At 44.4% G+C, this 19,195-nt stretch overlaps 1 protein-coding gene across 3 annotated transcripts; it reads left to right on the top strand.

The window, feature by feature from the left end:
* Positions 1-1,265: 1,265 nt before the first annotated feature.
* LOC138824460 (baculoviral IAP repeat-containing protein 2) lies at positions 1,266-17,262 on the top strand. Of its 3 annotated transcripts, none has more exons than XM_070018338.1 (9): positions 1,266-1,346; positions 2,372-4,337; positions 4,427-4,526; positions 8,481-8,559; positions 9,542-9,590; positions 12,500-12,742; positions 15,538-15,792; positions 16,240-16,281; positions 16,665-17,262. In XM_070018338.1, the coding sequence occupies exons 2-9, from the start codon at positions 3,452-3,454 to the stop codon at positions 16,856-16,858; spliced, it is 1,848 nt and encodes a 615-aa protein (XP_069874439.1). In that variant the 5' UTR covers positions 1,266-1,346; positions 2,372-3,451; the 3' UTR covers positions 16,859-17,262. The 3 variants fall into 3 exon arrangements, with proteins under 3 accessions (XP_069874439.1, XP_069874441.1, XP_069874440.1); XM_070018340.1 differs by lacking the exon at positions 1,266-1,346 and adding an exon at positions 2,161-2,324 and having other exon boundaries at positions 3,502-4,337; XM_070018339.1 differs by lacking the exon at positions 1,266-1,346 and having other exon boundaries at positions 2,355-4,337.
* Positions 17,263-19,195: the final 1,933 nt, after the last annotated feature.

Genomic DNA, 19,195 nt, shown 5'->3' with positions numbered 1-19,195 from the left:
AAGTCAGAAATGGTCCAGTGGCTCAAGTGGTAGAGCACAAGCCTTGAGCACAAAGAGGCTCAGGGACAGAGCCCAGGCCCCGAGGGACAGCCCCAGGGCTTTACTAACGGAGTACTCCATGTTTGTAGTGTAAAAAACAAAACTGAGTGGACGGACGGACGTGAAGAAGTGTCACAGAAGACTGCCCAGGCTGCAAACGGCTATGTCTGGATATTGCGCAGCCTTTCGCGGGGCACTTGTGAGGCTCCGGGTTCTGAAGGGCAAAGCCGCTCACCCAAGCCCAGGCTGCTTAGGTCGGCGCCAGAGCCGAGGGAGGGAAGGGACTGGGGTGGGGATGAGCGATCCTCGCCCACCCGGCTCCGCGTGTCCTTTCCGGGCCAAGGCCCCCCACGTCCTCCCGTCCTCCCTCGCGGGGGTCCACTCCCCTCCCCGGGCCCGCGTCCTCCCCGCGGGGGTCCCCTCCCCTCCCCTCCCCGGGCCCGCGTCCTCCCCGCGGGGGTCCCCTCCCCTCCCCTCCCCGGGCCCGCGCCCTCCCCGCGGGGGTCCACTCCACTCCCCTCCCCGGGCCCGCGCCCTCCCCGCGGGGGTCCACTCCACTCCCCTCCCCGGGCCCGCGTCCTCCCCGCGGGGGTCCCCTCCCCTCCCCTCCCCGGGGCCCCCGGCGCTGCTTCTCTCGGACGGGCTGCTCGACTACTCACGCTGGGCCGGAGCCCCCGTCCCGCGGGCCGGGCCGAAAGGACGGGGGCGGGCGCGGCCGGGCGCGGAGTTCCCCCGGCCGCCCGGGCCACGCTGGGCCCCGGGGTTCCCCGGCGGGCGGGTCGGTCCCGCGGAGGAGGGCGTGGGGTGCGGGCCCGTGACCGCGGCTCCGGGGCGGGGTCCCGAGCTGCAGGCCGCCCTGAAGAGAACCAGCGCCGCCGGCGGCCCCTGGAGACGTCGTCGGCCGCCGCAGGCCGCGTCCGCAGCGCCGCCGGGAGGGGGCGGCCGCCAGCCTCGTCCGCCGTGGGCCGCGCCGGGGCGGGGGAGGCGACCGAGCTCCGGCCGGGGACGGGCCCGCCGTGCTCTCCAGCCGCGTCCCCGCGGGCCGTGCTGGCGACGAGGGCCGGGAGGCCGGAGAGCACCCCGCGGTCGGGGACCGCGGCCTGGCGCCGCCGGCGGCCGCGCGGCTTCCCTTCCCAAGGGCGTAGCCCCGGATGCGCCACTTCTGGACTCCCGAGAGCCCTCGCGCGGCGGCCGGGCGCGCTGACGTCACGGCGCGCCGGCAACGGTCCAGCTGGGCAGCTCTGGGGGTCGCGGGAGCTGAGCGGCTGTGAGCGCGGGCGTCTCTCGGTGGGCGCCGCCGCTTCGTGGTGAGAGGAGGCCTCCGGGGCGGGCGGGGGCTCCGGGCGAGCCCGCCTCCGAGGCCTCCGGGACGGACGGCGAGGCTTCCGGGCCTCCGGGGCGGGGCGGGGGTCCCGGGGCGGCGGGGCCTCCGGGGCGGGGCGGGGGTCCCGGGGCGGCGGGGCCTCCGGGACGGGCGGGCTCGTGTGCGCGGAGCTGGCCGCCTTGGGCTTCGGTTTCACCCCGAGGCCCCGCGTCCGGCGCGGCGGTGACGAGGAACGGGGTTTCCCGACGGTTTGGTTGCGGCCTTGACGCCGGGGTTTCCTCCCGGTTGTGGCCGCGTCCGGAGCTGGGCGGGCGGCCGAGTCTCGGGTTCCCCCGCCGGGCTGCGCCGCCGCGGCCCGAGCGCTGAGCCGCCGGGGCCCGCGGGTAAACCCCGGGTGCTTCCCGGCTTGCCCGGCGCCTGCCGTAGTGGGCCCGGGGAGCGGGCCTGGGCGTGGGGGCGCGGAGGCTCCGGGCGGCGGCTGCTGCTGCCCAGGCCCCGCCAGGCCCCGCCAGGCCCCGCCAGGCCCGGCCTCGGCTTTAATTTTTGGTTTGCTTTGGAATCGCCGAGGAAGGCTTTATGGGTTTATGTGGCTAATGGCTCCTCTTGTTAAAGGCACCGGCCCCCCGAGCGGCTGGCTGTTCAAAAGGAACTCTGGAGTCTTCCCCTTGCGGTGGACCCAGTGGGTCGCCCTCGCCCAGGTCCCCTAGAGCTCAGCAAAGTGCTAGAGCGGTCTTTAACATCGGAAAGGGAAGGGCCCTGGGGTAATTACTTTTTTTTTTTTAAATGGCACATTGTGAGACAGTTTTTGCTGTGATGGGCGTATTGCGTGCGGTCAGCAGTTTTCCCAACCAGAAACTAAGGGTGATCAGTGGCTGGAATCAAACTCTATTATCAAAACAGTAAATCATTCTTAGACTTTACTGAAGAAGAAGTTGAAGAGTCTGTAAGTTGTATTTGACACGTAAGCACACTTTTCTAAACTACCTTTTTTTTTTTTTTCCTTTTCAGATTTACAGCCCTGGACAATCTTTCCTTTCTTTTTTAACCCCCTGCAGAGATAAACTCCATTGTGGAAACCTTAAAACTTTATAAAGGGACGTGGTGTGAATTCGATGGAGTGTAATTTTGTGTATGAATTGTATTTGAAGTGTTTTGGAGCATTTTCAGAAAGAAGGCTCGATTCGATATAATCAGTTCCTTTAATATTTTGTTAGGCATTTACAATAACAAAAGCTAACTCTCTAGATAAACTGATTCATCCTTACTTATACATAACTCATAACAGAATGGCCCTTACATGAAGAGCAGGTTAATTTTTTTCATGTAGTATAAAGTGTATGTTGTGAAATTTTATGGATAACAAGTTTATGGGGAACATGCTGTCCATTGGCCAGGTATAATAAAGTGGTAGGGTTAGAAGTGGAAGTATACAATATTTAACTGAGAAGAGTAAATTTGTGAGCTTTCAGCAAAGTTCATTTGTCACATATACTATACCAGGCTTAGACTCAATAAAGCTTCAGATGCTGCCTTCCCCAAAAGTTGACTGGAACTAATTTGACCCACTTTTAGTATTGTAATGGTTAACTATATGAAATTTTAGGTGATGTTAACTGTAGGAGACTAATTACTTGTGTTAGAAAAAAATGAGGATGTTTTAGATGTCCTGCTAAAGTGCTTATCAGGGTCAGAAGCCTGCATGCTAACTTGTGGCATGATCAGTACTTGGCTCCATACACAGGCTTCATTGCTTGTCATCAAAAGCAAATTAAAGGCATATTGTAGATGTTTAATAGCTTCTTAAAATTTTGAGAATGTGAACTTTTTTGAAAGAAATTTAATGCTTTCAGAAAATCATAAACTTCGGTTCTTTAGGTGTATTTGATCAGCTTATGAGTAAAAGACTTAATATAATCCCATAGAGTACTAACTAGTATCTTGCTCACTTAAGAGAGATTCAACTAAATAGGAATTATATATAAATAGGGGTTTATCATTCTTTTTAGTGATAAGAATCCACTTTAGTGGGAAGTGATAAGAAACTGGACGTAGAAGTATTTAGGTATCTAAAAGTATTGTTACCTATTCATGCACAAAACTACCTCCCAAAGTTGCTTAAGGTCCCATATATCAACTAGGTGTATAATGGAAGATAGAACCTTCTTGTCAAATTGGACAGAAGACAAACAGAAAATGAAGTATGACTTTTCCTGTGAACTGTACCGCATGTCCACATACTCAACTTTCCCCACCGGGATTCCTGTCTCAGAAAGGAGTCTTGCCCGGGCTGGCTTCTATTACACTGGGGTGAAGGACAAGGTCAAGTGCTTCTGCTGTGGCCTGATGCTGGACAACTGGAAGCAAGGCGACAGCCCTGCGGGAAAGCACAAACAGCTGTACCCCAGCTGCAGCTTTGCTCAGAGCCTAACTCCAGCTACTCTGCAGTCCGCCTCTAAGAACACCTCTCCAGTGAGAAGTGCCTCTGCACATTCCTTGTCCTCTCCTCTGGAACACAGCAGCTTATTCAGCGGTTCTTACTCTAGCCTTCCGCCAAACCCTCTTCACTCTAGAGCAGTGGAAGACCTCTCTTCACTGAGGACAAACCTCTACAGTTATGCAATGAGCACTGAAGAAGCCAGAGTTCTTACTTACAATGGGTGGCCCTTGAGCTTTTTGTCACCATTAGAATTGGCAAGAGCTGGCTTCTACTATATAGGACCTGGAGACAGGGTAGCCTGTTTTGCCTGTGGTGGAAAGCTGAGTAACTGGGAACCAAAGGATGATGCTATGTCAGAACATCGGAGGCATTTTCCCCACTGTCCATTTTTGGAGAATTCTCTAGAAACACTGAGATTTAGTATTTCAAATCTGAGCATGCAGACACATGCAGCTCGAATGCGAACATTTATGTACTGGCCACCTACTGTTGCAGTTCAGCCTGAGCGGCTTGCAAGTGCTGGCTTCTACTACGTGGGTGAGAAATGAGTAGTTGTACATTGTACTGTGTTTGTCTCGTATTAGGACATACAGATAGCCAATTTTTGGCTTTTTTCCTCTCCTTAGATCGCAATGACGATGTCAAATGCTTTTGTTGTGATGGTGGCTTGAGGTGTTGGGAATCTGGAGATGATCCATGGGTAGAACATGCCAAATGGTTTCCAAGGTAATTTAAGATTTTATTTTGTCTTACTTTTTGGCAATGCTGAGGTTTGAACTCAAGACATTGCACCTGTTAGACATACACTGCCACTGAGCTACACTCCCAACTCCCCTCAGAGTAATTGTTTTGAAAAGTATTCCTACAAAAAAACTGTAGGCGTAAAAGTAGAACTGTGCTTACATGGTTATGATGACTTACTAGTTTTTTGGAAACAGTCTCCATGTATAGCTGGGTAGACCTTGTAGTTTTATCCTCCTTTCTCAGCCTCCTCAGAGCTGGAATTACAGGCATGAAAAGCCATGTCCAACCCAGTACAGTTTTTTTCTTTTTATGATGGGTCTATCGCATGCCTTCTGTTTAGCCAATGTGTCCCCTGCTTATTTTGCCATACTTGGAATTGAACCTAGGGCTTTTTTTGGGGGGGGAGGGGAGCGTCCAGTCGTGGGGCCTCTGAACTCTGGGCCTGGGTGCTGTCCCTCAGCTCTTCAGCTCAAGGCTAGCGCTCTACCACTTGAGCCACAGTACCACTTCCGGCTTTTTTCTTTTGGCTTATGTGGTGCTGAGGAATCGAACCCAGGGCCTGAGGCATGCAAGGCAAGCGCTCTACCACTGAGCCACCTTCCCAGTCCCCCTAGGGCTTTTTGTATGCTAGGCATGCACTTTTAACACTGAGCTGCATCTCCAGCCACTTAATAATATCTTCATTATAGCCTAGCAAGAATTTGGGTGCTCCGTTGTTAGAATTATAAATTAGTTCTGAATTTGTAATTGAGTTAGCTTTGAGAACTTGGGCTTTATTTGTAAAATGAAGGGGCTGGATTAACTGATTTTAGTTACTGTCACAAAATATAGCATAAAATTGACTATTTTAACCACTTTTAAGTGTATGTTGTTAGCAGTAAGTCCATTTACATTCTCATCACTACCATTCATCTCCAGAACCTTTCATCTTCTCAAACCAAAACTCTGTAGATAATACACACAAACTCCTTTTCCCCATACATCCTCTGGCAACCACAGTTCCACTTTCTGTTTCTAAATTGACTGTAGTCAGATTTAAGTAGAATCATGCAGTATATGGTTTTGTACATTGTGAAAGTGCATTTCACAGCTTAAAGATCTCTTGAACCTTTTCAGGAAATTTAAAACCCTTATTTTTGTGTGAAACAATGACAAATTTCAATTTTATTAGGGATCAGTACATTGCTTGAACTCAGGGCCTGGGTACTGTCCCTGAGCTTTTTCACTCAAGGCTAACACTCTACTACTTAGAGCTAGAGTGCCACTTCTGGTTTTCTTGTGGTTAATTGGAGGTAATAGTCTCACTAATTTTCCTGCCTGGGCTGGGTTTGAACCATGATCCTCAGAGCTCAGCCTAGTTGAATAGCTAGCTAGGCTTAGAGGCATAAGCCACTGGCAAGAAATTATACTCTTGTGTCATCACTATATCAAGATATATGACTTTTTTCACTCTGAAAGGTTACATGTTTAATGTACTTAAAATTAATTTTGTAAGAAACATGTTTTAGTGTCACAATTATAGATGACTTAATTTCACTTGACTCTATGGAATTATGTACATATAATCTGAACTTTAATTCATGATACCAAAACCAGTTTCCAGAATTCTGGCATTTGAATTACTAATATTTTGTGCTTTATGAAACAAAACAAATCTTTATATTTGAAATTTGTGTTGTGTTTAAAATAGCTGAGGGAGAAGTGCTTCTCTGAAAACCACAGGTATCATTGGCGAGTAAGCTTTTATGTCAGTAAATTAAAAATGTAATTGGATAGTCATTATCAGTATATGTTAGCCCAGCTCACTTACTCATCTGATGGTCTGTGCTCCCGTGAGTTAGAGATAGGGGAATATGGAGCAGCCAGCGTCATTGTTGCTGGTGTCTTTATCCACTATAGATTTGGACCAGTCAAGTAAAATTTAGTTAGAAAGCATAGACATTTTACCATAGACATTTCATGTCTGTAACTAGTACAGTATGAACCAGTCAGCAATAAAATTTGTAGTTCGACAGACTGTCATCTGGGGGACAAGTTTGGATGTTCGGGATGCTTGCATCTTCTTTACCAAATTCTGTATGAGTTCAGTAGATTTATTCTCTAACAGTATTCTGCGTTCAAGGGGAAGGAATGATTTTGTCATTAGTTTCTTTTGAAAAGATTTTTTTGAGGTCTAAGAGTTGATTTAATAAGTTTTCTTGCATACAGTCACCTAACCATGGATGCAATTAAGACAGAGGACATTTCCATTGCCCAAAAGGTTTCCTCAGACTCCTTGGGAGACACTCTCTCCTCCTACCCCAGGTCCTACTACCTCAGGTCCTTCCTATCCCAGGTCTGTTCTCTGTCCTGTAGTTTTGCCATTTCCAGGGTGTCATATAAGTAGAATAAGTCATACAGCTTGTCATGTGCACAGCATAAATCATACAGCCTTTCATGTACACAGAAAAAATCATACAGCCTGTCATGTACACAGAACAAATCACACAGCTTGCAACTTGAGTCTGACTTCCTTCAGTTAACATGGTGCTTTTTGTTATTCATCCGTGTTGCTTGTATATGAGTAGTTTGACCTTTTTTTATTACTAAGTAGTAATTCATTAGATTTTACATCACAATTTGCCCACTTACTAAATGGACACTTGGGCATTTGGGTTATTTTAAGCATAGGTAGACACTGGGTGGATATGTTTTCATTTTGCCTAGGAATGGAATTGATGGGTTATATGGCTCCCTGTTGATTTTAACTTTCTAACTGCTCAATTGATTGGAGAGGGGAAGGGAGGGTGAATATGGTCAAAATACTTTATGAAGGTTGCTGAGATTGGTTTGGGAAGGGGGAGGGGATTTGGGAAATGATGGAGGTGAGGTAATTATATGCATATATGGACATGTAAAAGGAAGCTTTTGTGAATAATTGATGCTAATAAAAATGTGAAAAAAAAAAACCAGAAGAAACCAAATTGTTTTCTGAAGAGACTACCATTTTGATTTTACCTGGCAGTATTTAAGATGTACTGGAGTTATATATCTTTACTAATACTTGGCATGGTCAGTCTTTTTTATTTTAGCCATTCTGATGTAATATAATGATATTTCCCTAATAACTTTAAGAATCATATATGTTTGTGTCAGTTTAAATTTTTTACCTATGAAAATTAAGAAACTGAAAAAAATTATACTTTTTAAAAGATGAAGTCTTGCTGAGCAATCGTGCCTGATAGCTGTGATCTTATATACTTGGGAGGTTAATTTGGGAATGTTGTGGTTTGAGGCCAGTGTCAAAAAAGGCTGAAAGTAGTAGAGTGCCTGCCTATCAAGCATAGACCCTGAGTTGAGATTCTAGGACGGCCAAACACCTGATTAGGTCCTGAGTGTTAATACATTCTGCATACAAGTCCTTTTATCAGGTGTGTCTTTTGAACTTCATGATTGTTTACAATAAGCTTTTTGAGGTATAATTGCCAAAATTAGATCTGTTGAAAGTGTGCAGGGATGGTTGGATATAAGAATGCTTTTTGAAAGTTTACCAGAGTCAGGATTAATACCCAGCATCTCACATAGAAACTTTGTATTCCTTTGGTGAAAATAATACCTACTACCAGCAACTTTCAGGTGTACAGTGTAGAGTCATGTCATCATGTTGTACATTAGATCCTCAGAACTTAGAACTGAAAGTCTGTACTATATGTCTTTTGTAGGGGTAGGATTGTAGTAATGAGGTTTGCATTTGCTGAGCTGTGCTCTACTGCTGAGGTACACATCTAGCTTTTTTTGCACTGGTTATTTTGAGATCAGGTCTTGTTCTTTGCTGGGCTCACATCTGGACTACTGGGTTGTTGGGTAAAATGCTTTTGCTATGAAAGCCAATTTTCTTGAATGATCAGGTTATATTTTGGTATGGTACAATTTTTAAAAGTATTTCTCCTCTTTTAGGTGTGAATTCTTGATATGCATGAAAGGTCAGGAGTTTGTTGATGAGATTCAAGCTAGATATCCTCATCTTCTTGAACAGGTAAATATATTTTAAAAATTAATACTGAAGACTGACCTTAGTGACTCATGCCTCTAATCTTACCTATTCAGGAGGCAAAAATTTTGAGGCTAATGGTCTAAGGCCAGCCTGGTAAAAATGTTAAAAGTCTTGTCTGCAAAATAAAAAGAGTTAAGGAAGATATGGCTCAAGTGGTAAAGAACCTACTTAGCAAGCACAAGGCCTTCAGTTCAAAGCATAGTACCATCAACAAAGGGAAAAAATAATGTTTATTTCTGATATTATAGAAGTATTATTACAAGTGGTACTTATTTCTATGTTCTTACTAATTTAGATACATATTTTATATCTATATTAGTGATGCTTCTTGCAATTTTGGTATATAATGACTCATGTAATACCCGCAATCAGTAGGCAGAGACAGCTAGGACACCAGGTGTGTGCTACCAGGCCCAGCTCTTGGTTGAGGAGAGCTTGGTGACTTCCTCTTCCCAGGCTGATCTTCAGTTATAGTCCTCCCAGTCTCTGCCTCTTAAATAATTGCTAGTATTAGAGGTGTGAACGACCAGCATTGGGCTAGTTGAGACCATTTGAAAGTAACTCAGTTCAGTTACTTTCCAAATGGAATGAGAAACCATTAGTACATCTTCCTGTTCTACTGAGGTGAGAGACTTACTTGAATTCTGATTTACGGTAAGTAAAGCTTAAGGAAAGCTATGTAGTCATCACAATACAACAAGGAAAGCCATGTATTTAAATGACCAGTTTTGCCAGATGTGATGACACATAACTGTAAACCCCACACTTACTTGGCAGGCAGAGGCTGAAAGTTAAAATTTTGAGGTCAACTTGGACTACATTGAGAGTTCCAGCTGGTCTGGGATACATAGCAAGATCTTATCTCAAAAGAAAAAAAAAATATATGTACATTTACTTAAGCTTACTCTTTACACTGTTTGAATTTTCTGATTTTATCTGTTAACTTTTATTGTATTATTTATAGTTGTTGTCAACTTCAGACACTGCTGGAGAAGAAAATGCTGATACACCAAGTATGTATGAGAATATTTCAAATACAGAATGGCAAGTGTCATGAGAATGTTCATTATAAAAGTATATAAACGCAAAGGAAGGAGACTGGGTACTGGTGGCTCACACTTGTTATCCTAACTACTCTGGAGGCCGAGATCTAAGGTTGCAGTTAAAAGTCAGCCTAGGCTAATAAGAATCTCCATGAGACTCCTATCTACAATTAAGTACCAAAAAGCTAGAAATACAGAGCTGTGGCTCAAAGTGGATATGCCCATGCCCTGAGTTCAAGCCCTAGTACCAACACACACACACACACACACACACACAGAATTTAAAAAACAAGAAACGGGCGCCGGTGGCTCATGCCTGTCATCCTAGCTACTCAGGAGGCTGAGATCTGAGGATCGCGCTTCAAAGCCAGCCAGGGCAGGAAAGTCTGTGAAACTCTTATCTCCAGTAAACCACCAGAAAACCGGAAGTGGCTCTGTAGCTCAAGTGGTAGAGCACTAGCCTTGAGCTGAAGAGCTGAGGGACAGCGCTCAGGCCCAGAGTTCAAGGCCCACAACTAACCAAAAAAAAAAAGTGTTGCCGAGAAGAAAGACCTAGGAAAAGCATCGAGAAAGTTATCTACAAAAATTCATGGTATTCTGAAAGATTCTAGTGAGTTTGCCAGTGTTTCAAGTGCCAGCTTTTCTCAGTTGAAAAGTCAAGACACAAGCAAAAGCTGGAACCGCAGATACCTCCAAGTAGTGCTACATAAGAGGTGCAGGTGGCCTGGCTGGGTGGGGTGAGAGGGGGAGGAGGGGATGAGCTGTGGGGGAGGGGAAGGCACCTCTAAGCAAGCTAGCCTGGTTTAGAAAAGGCTCAGGTAAAACACATCACTAAAGGTTGAGCAAAACTTAGTATCTTTGGATTGGAACTTAATTTTAGCCACATCTGTCAATAATTACATGTATGCAATATACATATATTATGTCCATATCAGTGAAGATAATTGTTTTATGTACTAGTTACAGCTAGAAAGAGGTGTTAAGTTCTTGGTATATTAAGAGAGATACTGGCACATTTGCAACTGGAACAGAGAAAGGTGACAGAGATGTGTCAAGCCCCAGGACTGGCTCTGAGGACTGGCAGGAGGGTTTGGTAGCATTGGAAAGCAGGGAGTGCCTGAGGACACACAGCCGTCTCTGGTGTCAGAGCGGGCAGCCGTTACCCCATCTCACAGTCTGTACCCACTGGTGTCGGGGCCTCCAGGCCTTCATTCCCTATGCCAGTTTCAAAATGACTTACTTCATATTTTTATCCATACATTTCTAAAATCTATTTCCCACCTTGCTCTTAGTTCATCTCCTTGCTTCACTGAGAAAAATCATACAGTCTAAAGAACCCAAAGGAAAGTTTTTCCTTCTCATTAGCAAAACCACCAGTCTACATCATATATCCATGTACTCTCCTGTCTTTTCTTTTTTACGTTTTCTTTTTGAGACACGAAATAGCTATGTAGCTGGCTTGGAACTTGTGATCATCTGGCCCATCTTCCCAAGTGCTAGGTTTACAGATAGGCCCCATCATGCCTGACCTCATTCTCTGGATTCTAGGTTTGGTCCCTCACTGGATTTTTTTTGACGGGGAGGGGGCAGTCCTGGGGCTTGAACTCAGAGCCTGTGCACTGTTTCTGAGCTGCTTTGGCTCAAGTCTAGTGCTCCACCACTTGAGCCACAGCGCCATTTCCAGCTTTTTCTGTTTATGTGAGGAATTGAACCCAGAGCTTCATGCATGGTAGGCAAGCATCCACATTCCTAGCCCTTACTGTGGATTTTAACATTTTGCTTTAGCAACATCTTGTGTCATGTTCACTAAAAAATTGCTAGCTTGTTACTTGACCTGTTAGCACTGGTGGACATGTAGAATGTTTTGGGGACAGTCTCATTGTGTAGCTCTGGCTGGCCTTGAATGTGGTCCTCCAGCCTCAGCCTCTCCAGTGCTGGGATTTCAGCCTCTCACTGCCATGCCTTCTCTAGTTGGTTGGCTTCCCTGACACCACACTTTTTTCTCCCCCTATTTCTTTGTTGGACAACAATTTCCTTCTCTAGCTGCTGTTTTATTATGTTTCTCATCTTCATGTTATTTGATCTCAGCCATCTTTTTCCAGTTTAGGGGAACCAACCCAGGTCCTGATAAGTCCTAGGCAAGCATTCTACCACTGTTTATACCCTCAGCTCTCAGTCTAGTTTGTGTGTATGCTCATGTGTGCATGTACACAAATAGTGCAAGTGTGTACACTAGGGATAGAATCCAGGGCCTCGAACCTCTAACACTCCTGTTCTCTACCATTGAGCCCCCCAGCTTCTGTCTCCCTGGCCCCTCCCCCTCCTCTTGCAATGCTGTCTATCAAATCCATGGCGTTGAAAAGCTAGAGAAGCATTTCAGCACTGAGTCTTGCCCTCGGCTCAGCCCATTTTCTATTTTGTGGTGAAGGTATGCTCGCTCATCTGAGCACAAGGACACAGTGTGTAAGGCTGGGGAGGGCGTCCAGGGCCTGCCTCATGCATGTCAGTCCCATGTCTATAATGAACCTTTTACTTCACCTTTTTTCCTGGCTAGAGGTCATTTTTCACTTCTAGATTTGTGAAGTGTATTGATTTCTAAAAAGAAATGTTTATCAGAATCATTTGGGGATATTTTTAAAGAGATACGTATTCCTAGAGTATTAACTGGGATCCAATCTGGGAGTAATTTTTTAAAATGTTGCATATTAGCTCTGCTCCATTTAAACATTACTCGGTTCAGCTTGTGTTGGAGTTGTAGATAACTGAAGCACAACTCGTCTCCTTGATCGGGGTGTGAGAGGAGTGGCTAGTCATGGTCCTTGTTCTTCCCATAGTTGTCTGATTATGGAACTTAATACTCAAAATGTCTTTTCAAATAGTTGTTCGTTTTGGACATGGAGAAAGTTCTTCAGAAGATGCAGTCATGATGAACACGCCGGTGGTGAAAGCTGCGCTAGAGATGGGCTTTAGTCGAAGCCTGGTGAGACAGACAGTTCAGAGTAGAATCCTCACCACAGGGGAGAACTACAAAACAGTTAATGATATTGTTTCAGCACTTCTTAATGCAGAAGATGAAAGAAGAGAAGAAGAGAAGGAAAGACAAGCAGAAGAGATAGCATCAGGTATTGGACTGTTGGTGACCTATGTTCTTCAGTGCAGCTCCTTGGATGTGCCAACTATGGTGATTGCTCTCAAGGAACACGTAACTAGTGGGGAAGACTATTTTTAAGCTTGTAAGGAAAGATTGGAATAGTTGATGCAACCATGTTGTGTGCCCATGGAGCAAAATGTTTAGAAACTGACTTTTACATTGAGATGCATTTGTGTTTCAGTTCTGGCTGGCATCAGCCATGAAGTTTGCACTTTATTCACCTAGATTTCAGCTTGCCAGCCTGTGGAACAGGGATGGTAATCCCAGTCCTGTGAAGCTGAGATTTTGTAAACAGAATATCCCTCAGCGCCATACCACTTATCAAAAACATTTTTTCCTATTAGATTTATTTGGAAGGGGGTTGCAGATTAAACACAGGGCTTCACATGTGCATGCACTCTTCCACTGAACTACACTTACAGACTATTAGATTGATAGGGAAGCAGGAGGGACAATGAAAGAAAGGTCTGAGAAGAGTGAAAAGGTTGAGGGTCTTAAGTAGTAGAGTCACCCAGATTGAGTTACATGAAATCAGTAATCTAGTCAACCTTAGGTTTGTGACTCTGCTATGTTGTAGAGACTTGGGTTGTTGGGGAGGGCTGTGTAAGGAATAAGAGTCATGCAGGATGTTACAAGAATGCCTTTGACACCTGTAGCTGAGGCCTGGATTAGAATGCTGTTAGACCTGGATTCACTTTTATAGTAGTGGACTTGGATGTGATGTGGGGACCTCAGAAAAGGGAAAGAGTAGACTTGGATTTGCAAGCAATCTAGATGGATATGAAGGAGAATGATAGCTTGTCATCAGAGAAGGGAATGTGATAGCTGTGCTGTGGACAGAAAGTCCCCTTCCAAGCCGGGTGCCGGTGGCTCACGCCTGTAATCCTAGCTACTCAGGAAGCTGAGATCTGAGGATCACAGTTCAAAGCCAGCCTGGGCAGGAAAGTCCGTGAGACGACTCTCATCTCCAATAAAGCACTAGAAAACCGGAAGTAGTGCTCTGGCTGAAGCAGTAGAGCGCTTGCCTTGAGCTGAAGAGCGCAGGCTCAGCGCCCAGGCCCAGAGTTCAAGCCCCACGACTGACCAAAAAAAAAAAAAAAAAAAAGTCCCCTTCCATAGGATGTAGAGGGGGAAGGAAATTGGGCTTCTGTTTTTCTAATGTATTGCTCAGTAGATTTATGCCTTGCAGCAGTATAGATTTTCTTTTGAAAAATCTGCAGTAAGCATCTGAAGGAGTTACATGGAAAATACCTTGGGAATTCATAGACTTGATAAGTACAGTAAATTAACTGGAGTTTTTTTGTGTGAATTAATATAAAACATTTGCTTTTGTGGGGATTCCAATACTGGGGCTTAAACTCAGGGCCTTGAGCTTTTGCTAAGCTTTTTCTGCTCACAACTGGAACTCTGCCACTTGAGTCCACACATCTACTTCAGGCTTTTTGTTGGTTAATTAGAGGTAGGACTCTTGGGGATTTGTTTGGCCAGGCTGGCTTTGTACCATGATCCTCAGATCCCAGTCTCTTGAGTAGCTAGAATTTTAGACTTAAGCCACTGGCACCTTACAAGAATTTGCTTTTTAAGTAAGATCAAGCTTGATTTATACATAGTTTAAAAAAATTGTCACACCGCTGGGCGCCGGTGGCTCATGCCTGTAATCCTAGCTATTTAGGAGGCTGAGATCTGAGGATCACGATTCAAAGCCAGCCCGGGCAGAAAAGTGTGTGAGACTCTTCAATATACCACTAGAAAACTGGAAGTGGAGCTGTGGCTCAAGCGGTAGAGTGCTCGCCTTGAGCTGAAGAGCACAGGGACAGCACCCAGGCCCAGAGTTCAAGCCCCATGACCGACCCAAAAAAAAAAATTGTCACAAATCTAGAGTTATAAAATGATAATGTGTCAGACATTGCGTTAAGTACTTCGTGTCTTAGATAATTCAGTGTTTTGAGGAAGGTATCACAACTGGGTAGGAGTCTGAGATGGATGAGAAGACACTAGGTACTTGGCTACTAGGCTGCAGTAGCCGTGCATGGGAGAGTGAGAGGCGTGAGTGGGTATTGAGAGAGCCCCAGGCCTGTGACACGGGGCTCTGCAGCTCACTCTCTTCTCAGTGTCCCTATCTGCAAGTGAGACAGTTTATCTGAAGGCACTTACACAAAGTAAAGTGATGCAACCAGAAGTCAGTATTTTTAATTCCATGTAGATGGAATGCACAGGGGAAAAAGCTTTCTGTTTATTTTCCACAGAATAAAAGAGAAGTAGGGTCATAAGAGGTGTTAGTATGTTAAATATAAAAATTATACAAAGAGCCGGGCGCTGGTGGCTCACGCCTGTAATCCTAGCTACTCAGGAGGCTGAGATCTGAGGATCGCGGTTCAAAGCCAGCCCGGGCAGGAGAGACCGTGAGACTCCTATCTCCAATAAACCACCAGAAAACCGGAAGTGGCGCTGTAGCTCAAGTGGTAGAGTGCTCGCCTTGAGCTGAAGAGCTGAGGGACAGCGCCCAGGCCCAGAGTTCAAGCCCCACGACCGACCAAAAAAAAAAAAAAATTATACAAAGAGTCCCTGGGTATATTCTAAATTGTGTCTTGGTTTAATCAGGAAATTTCCCAAATGACAGATACTGAAGTGCAGACAATAACCTTTTCTTTTCCAAACTATATTTACTGATTCAGTTGTTTATGGGGTTAGTTGGTTCATTATGTGTGTATGGTTGAAGGTGTTTAAAATTTAATGCCTTTTTTCTTTTCTTATCTTTAAATGAAGATGACTTGTCATTGATTCGGAAGAATAGAATGGCTCTGTTTCAACAATTGACGTGTGTCCTTCCTATCCTGGATAATCTTTTAAAGGCTAAAGTAATTAACAAACAGGAACATGATATTATTAAACAAAAAACACAGATACCTTTACAAGCAAGAGAACTGATTGATACCATTTTAGTTAAAGGAAATGCTGCAGCCAACATCTTCAAAAACTGTCTACAAGAAATTGACTCTGCATTATATGAGAACTTATTTGGTGAGTTAAGAAAATTATTTTAAAATCCTTAAGATTATGGTCATCTCTTTTTTTTTTTTTTTTTGGGTCCGGTCGTGGGGCCTGAACTCTGGGCCTGGGTGCTGTCCCTCAGCTCTTCAGCTCAAGGCTAGCGCTCTACCATTTGATCCACAGCACCACTTCTGGCTTTTTCTTTTTGCTTATGTGATGCTGAGGAATTGAACCCAGGGCCTCCTGCATGCAAGGCAAGCGCTCTACCACTGGAGCCACCTTCCCAGCCCTTGTCATCTCTTTATTAGCAAAATAAATCCAGTTAACAAACTACAATCTATATATTACACTTATTTTAAAATACTGGCGTCTTTAATTGTCTAAGCCTAAATGTAATGCATAGCTGGGGTGGGGTCCCCGCCATCTAGTAGGTAGTGGGTGAAACAGTGATGCTTTCTGTGTGTTCTCTCCATTTAGTGGAAAAGAATATGAAGTACATTCCCACAGAAGATGTTTCAGGTAAAGTAGAATTGAGTCTTTTTTTTTTTGTCAGTCATGGGGCTTGAACTCTAGGCCTGGGCACTGTCCTTCAGCTCTTCAGCTCAAGGCTAGTGCTCTACCAACTGAGCCACAGCGCCACTTCCATTTTCTGGTGGTTAATTGGAGATTAGAGTGTCGTGGACTTTTCCTGCTTGGGCTGGCTTTGAACCTTGATCCTCAGATCTCAGCTACCTTAGTAGCTAGGATTACAGGTATGAGCCATCTGTCCCCAGCTAGAATTGAGTCTTAAAAGCAACATAAAATGTTATATTTGTTGTTTTCAATGAGTAAAAATTGAATTTGTCTAAATTAATTGAATTCTGGGTTCAGAATTACTGAATTCTACGGTTCTTTTTTATTAGGTCTGTCACTGGAAGAGCAACTGAGGAGACTGCAAGAAGAACGAACTTGTAAAGTGTGTATGGACAGAGAAGTCTCTGTTGTATTCATCCCTTGTGGCCATCTGGTGGTATGCCAGGAGTGTGCTCCTTCTTTAAGAAAATGCCCTATCTGCAGGGGTATAATCAAGGGCACTGTTCGGACATTTCTCTCGTAAAGAAAAGTAGCCTTCATATAGTGTTGACTTTGGAAGCCATCTGAAACAACGAATTCCTGATTCTTCAAATTAGCCATTTTGCTCTACTGCTTTCATAATCTTGTTTGATAAAGTCAGTATTGCGTACTGCATCTGTTCGTGTAGTTGCAAGGGACAATTGATATTTGATGCGCCAAGTTTGTAATGTGTGTGAGCGTAGGAAGTCTTGATGGCGTAGCAGTGACTAGTAGGTGCCTGGACTGCCTGGACTGGATGTTCTCCATGAGCTCTGACAACTGGCGGCCATGCCTTATACCAAATTCTCTTTGGTGTTTATTATGGAAAATAGGATTTTTCTGTTACTGGTAAATAAGGTCTCTCATAGTTTGTGAGAAACATTTTAATAAAATGCTTAAAACGGTTTACATCATTGAAATGTTCTTTCTGCCTGATTTCAAAAGTAGTTTTCATGTCTTCATTGCACCCAGTTGCCACTAGGTAAAGTATTTACATTAATGAGACAAATTAAGAAGTTCTTTTTAAAATGCTGTGAATCATGAGAATTCCTTTATATAATAATCTGTAGTTGTCTCTTTTCATGTAAATTTAATATTGAATGAGACAATTAGTACCACAAAAATCTTTAATAAATGAAGTTAGATAAATCTGTACTAGGATTTTTAAAAAAAAAATAGTATAAATGTTTGTTGTTGTTGTTAGTGGTGGAATAAGGTGGTAGTACACAGGCAGTGTCAGTGCCTCCGTTTAGACAGTAGTCATTTTTTACCTTTCCTAGATCTAGCTTTAGCTGGGTAAGGAGATTGAATACATAAAATTCTCCATTATTCTTGGGCCACAAGATAACTCTTTAGATCTTTGAAAATAAGAATAAACTGGGATGGATGGATGACATGTGTTCTCTAGTCCCTTCTGGATCTTTTCCATCCTGATGGAATATACTGGGAGGAATGATGGATGACATGTGTTCTAGTCCCTTCTGGACCTTTTCCATCCTGATGGAATATACTGGGAGGAATGATGGATGACATGTGTTCTAGTCCCTTCTGGACCTTTTCCATTCTGATGTTCTGATCCATGATAGGCCTGGAATCCAGGCCTATCAGCAAGAGAAAAATCTCTCCCTGCCATTATGGAGAGTGTAGACTGAGGGAATTTTCCATCTCTTAAATTAATAGGCAGAAAATTTCTTCTTTCATCCCGAACCTGTTGGGAAAGCTGATCATCTTTTATGAATCCTAAGGAGTCAAAAGCCCTTTAGTCATACAACATCCAGCATGTCTAAATCATAGAACTAATCCTGAGATGAGGATATAGTGTAGTTCAGCGATAGGGTCCTGAGCTCAGTCCCCAGCACTGTATAGCCAAAAACAAAAGAACTGGTCCCCTTGTTAATATGAAATGTTTTTTGTGGGTTTTTTTGGTTGTGGGCTTCAACTCAAGGCTTGGACGCTATCCCTGAGGTCTTTTTGTTCAAGGCTAGTGCTCTTACCATTTTGAGCCACAGCACCACTTTTGATTTTCTGGTGGTTAATAGGAGATCAGATCGTCTCATGGACTTTCCTACCTGGGCTGGCCTTGAACCACGGTGATCCTCATATCACAGCTTTCTGAGTAGCTAGGATTATAGGCAAGAGCCACCAGTGCCTGGCTACTAAGTCTTAAATTTTAGATACTTTGCTTTTTTATTTTGCTTTTTTGCTTAACAGGAGGTACTCTTATCAAGGACCCATGTGCCAAGCATGGTGCCACATGCAGTACAAAACAGATGGCTAGACTTTTATCCTCCCTGGAAATTCTCATTTTGAGTTACTAATCCTTAGTAACTCAGAATGTGACTATATTTGGAAATACGATGTTTTTAAAAGGTAAGATGAGATGTTGGTGAACTCTTAATTCAGTATGTATGACCAATGTCTTGAGATTTGGATATAAGCATTCCCAAAAAGAAAACTGTCCTGGGGAGAGGACTCCCAACACCTTGATCTCAGACTTCTAGCCACTGTAGCTGTGACAAATGAATTTCTTTTGCTTTTAACAGTCTCTGGATTTGGTTATGGCAGGCTATTAAGATGTATTAATACGTGTATTAAAATATATCGATCTGCCTGTCTATATGTATAAATATAGTGGTACTGAGGATTGAACCCAGGTTTTCTCACAATCATTGAGTTAACATCCCCAATTCCTTTTTGGTTGTATTTTGAGACAGAGTCTATGTAAGCTACCCAGACTGAATTCAAACTGATTATTACCCTGACTCAGCCTCTGATGTAGCTTGGAATGTAGGGATAAGCCATGATACTGCTAGTCATAACCATTTAAGTTTAAATGAGTTCC

The sequence above is a fragment of the Dipodomys merriami genome, unplaced genomic scaffold (genome assembly GCF_024711535.1).
Source record: "Dipodomys merriami isolate MVZ:Mamm:240054 unplaced genomic scaffold, mDipMer1.0.p SCAF_129, whole genome shotgun sequence".
Taxonomy (NCBI): domain Eukaryota; kingdom Metazoa; phylum Chordata; class Mammalia; order Rodentia; family Heteromyidae; genus Dipodomys; species Dipodomys merriami.
The sequence above is the reverse complement of the archived record's forward strand: the minus strand, read 5'-3'. Positions and strand labels throughout refer to the sequence as shown.

Bases quoted from the DNA above. Each gene is read 5' to 3' on its own strand.
- LOC138824460 (XM_070018338.1), top strand. From the start codon at position 3,452: ATGCACAAAACTACCTCCCAAAGTTGCTTAAGGTCCCATATATCAACT. The intron at 4,527-8,480 runs GTAATTTAAGAT...CTCCTCTTTTAG, and splicing joins CATGCCAAATGGTTTCCAAG to GTGTGAATTCTTGATATGCA. The intron at 16,282-16,664 runs GTAAAGTAGAAT...CTTTTTTATTAG, and splicing joins TCCCACAGAAGATGTTTCAG to GTCTGTCACTGGAAGAGCAA.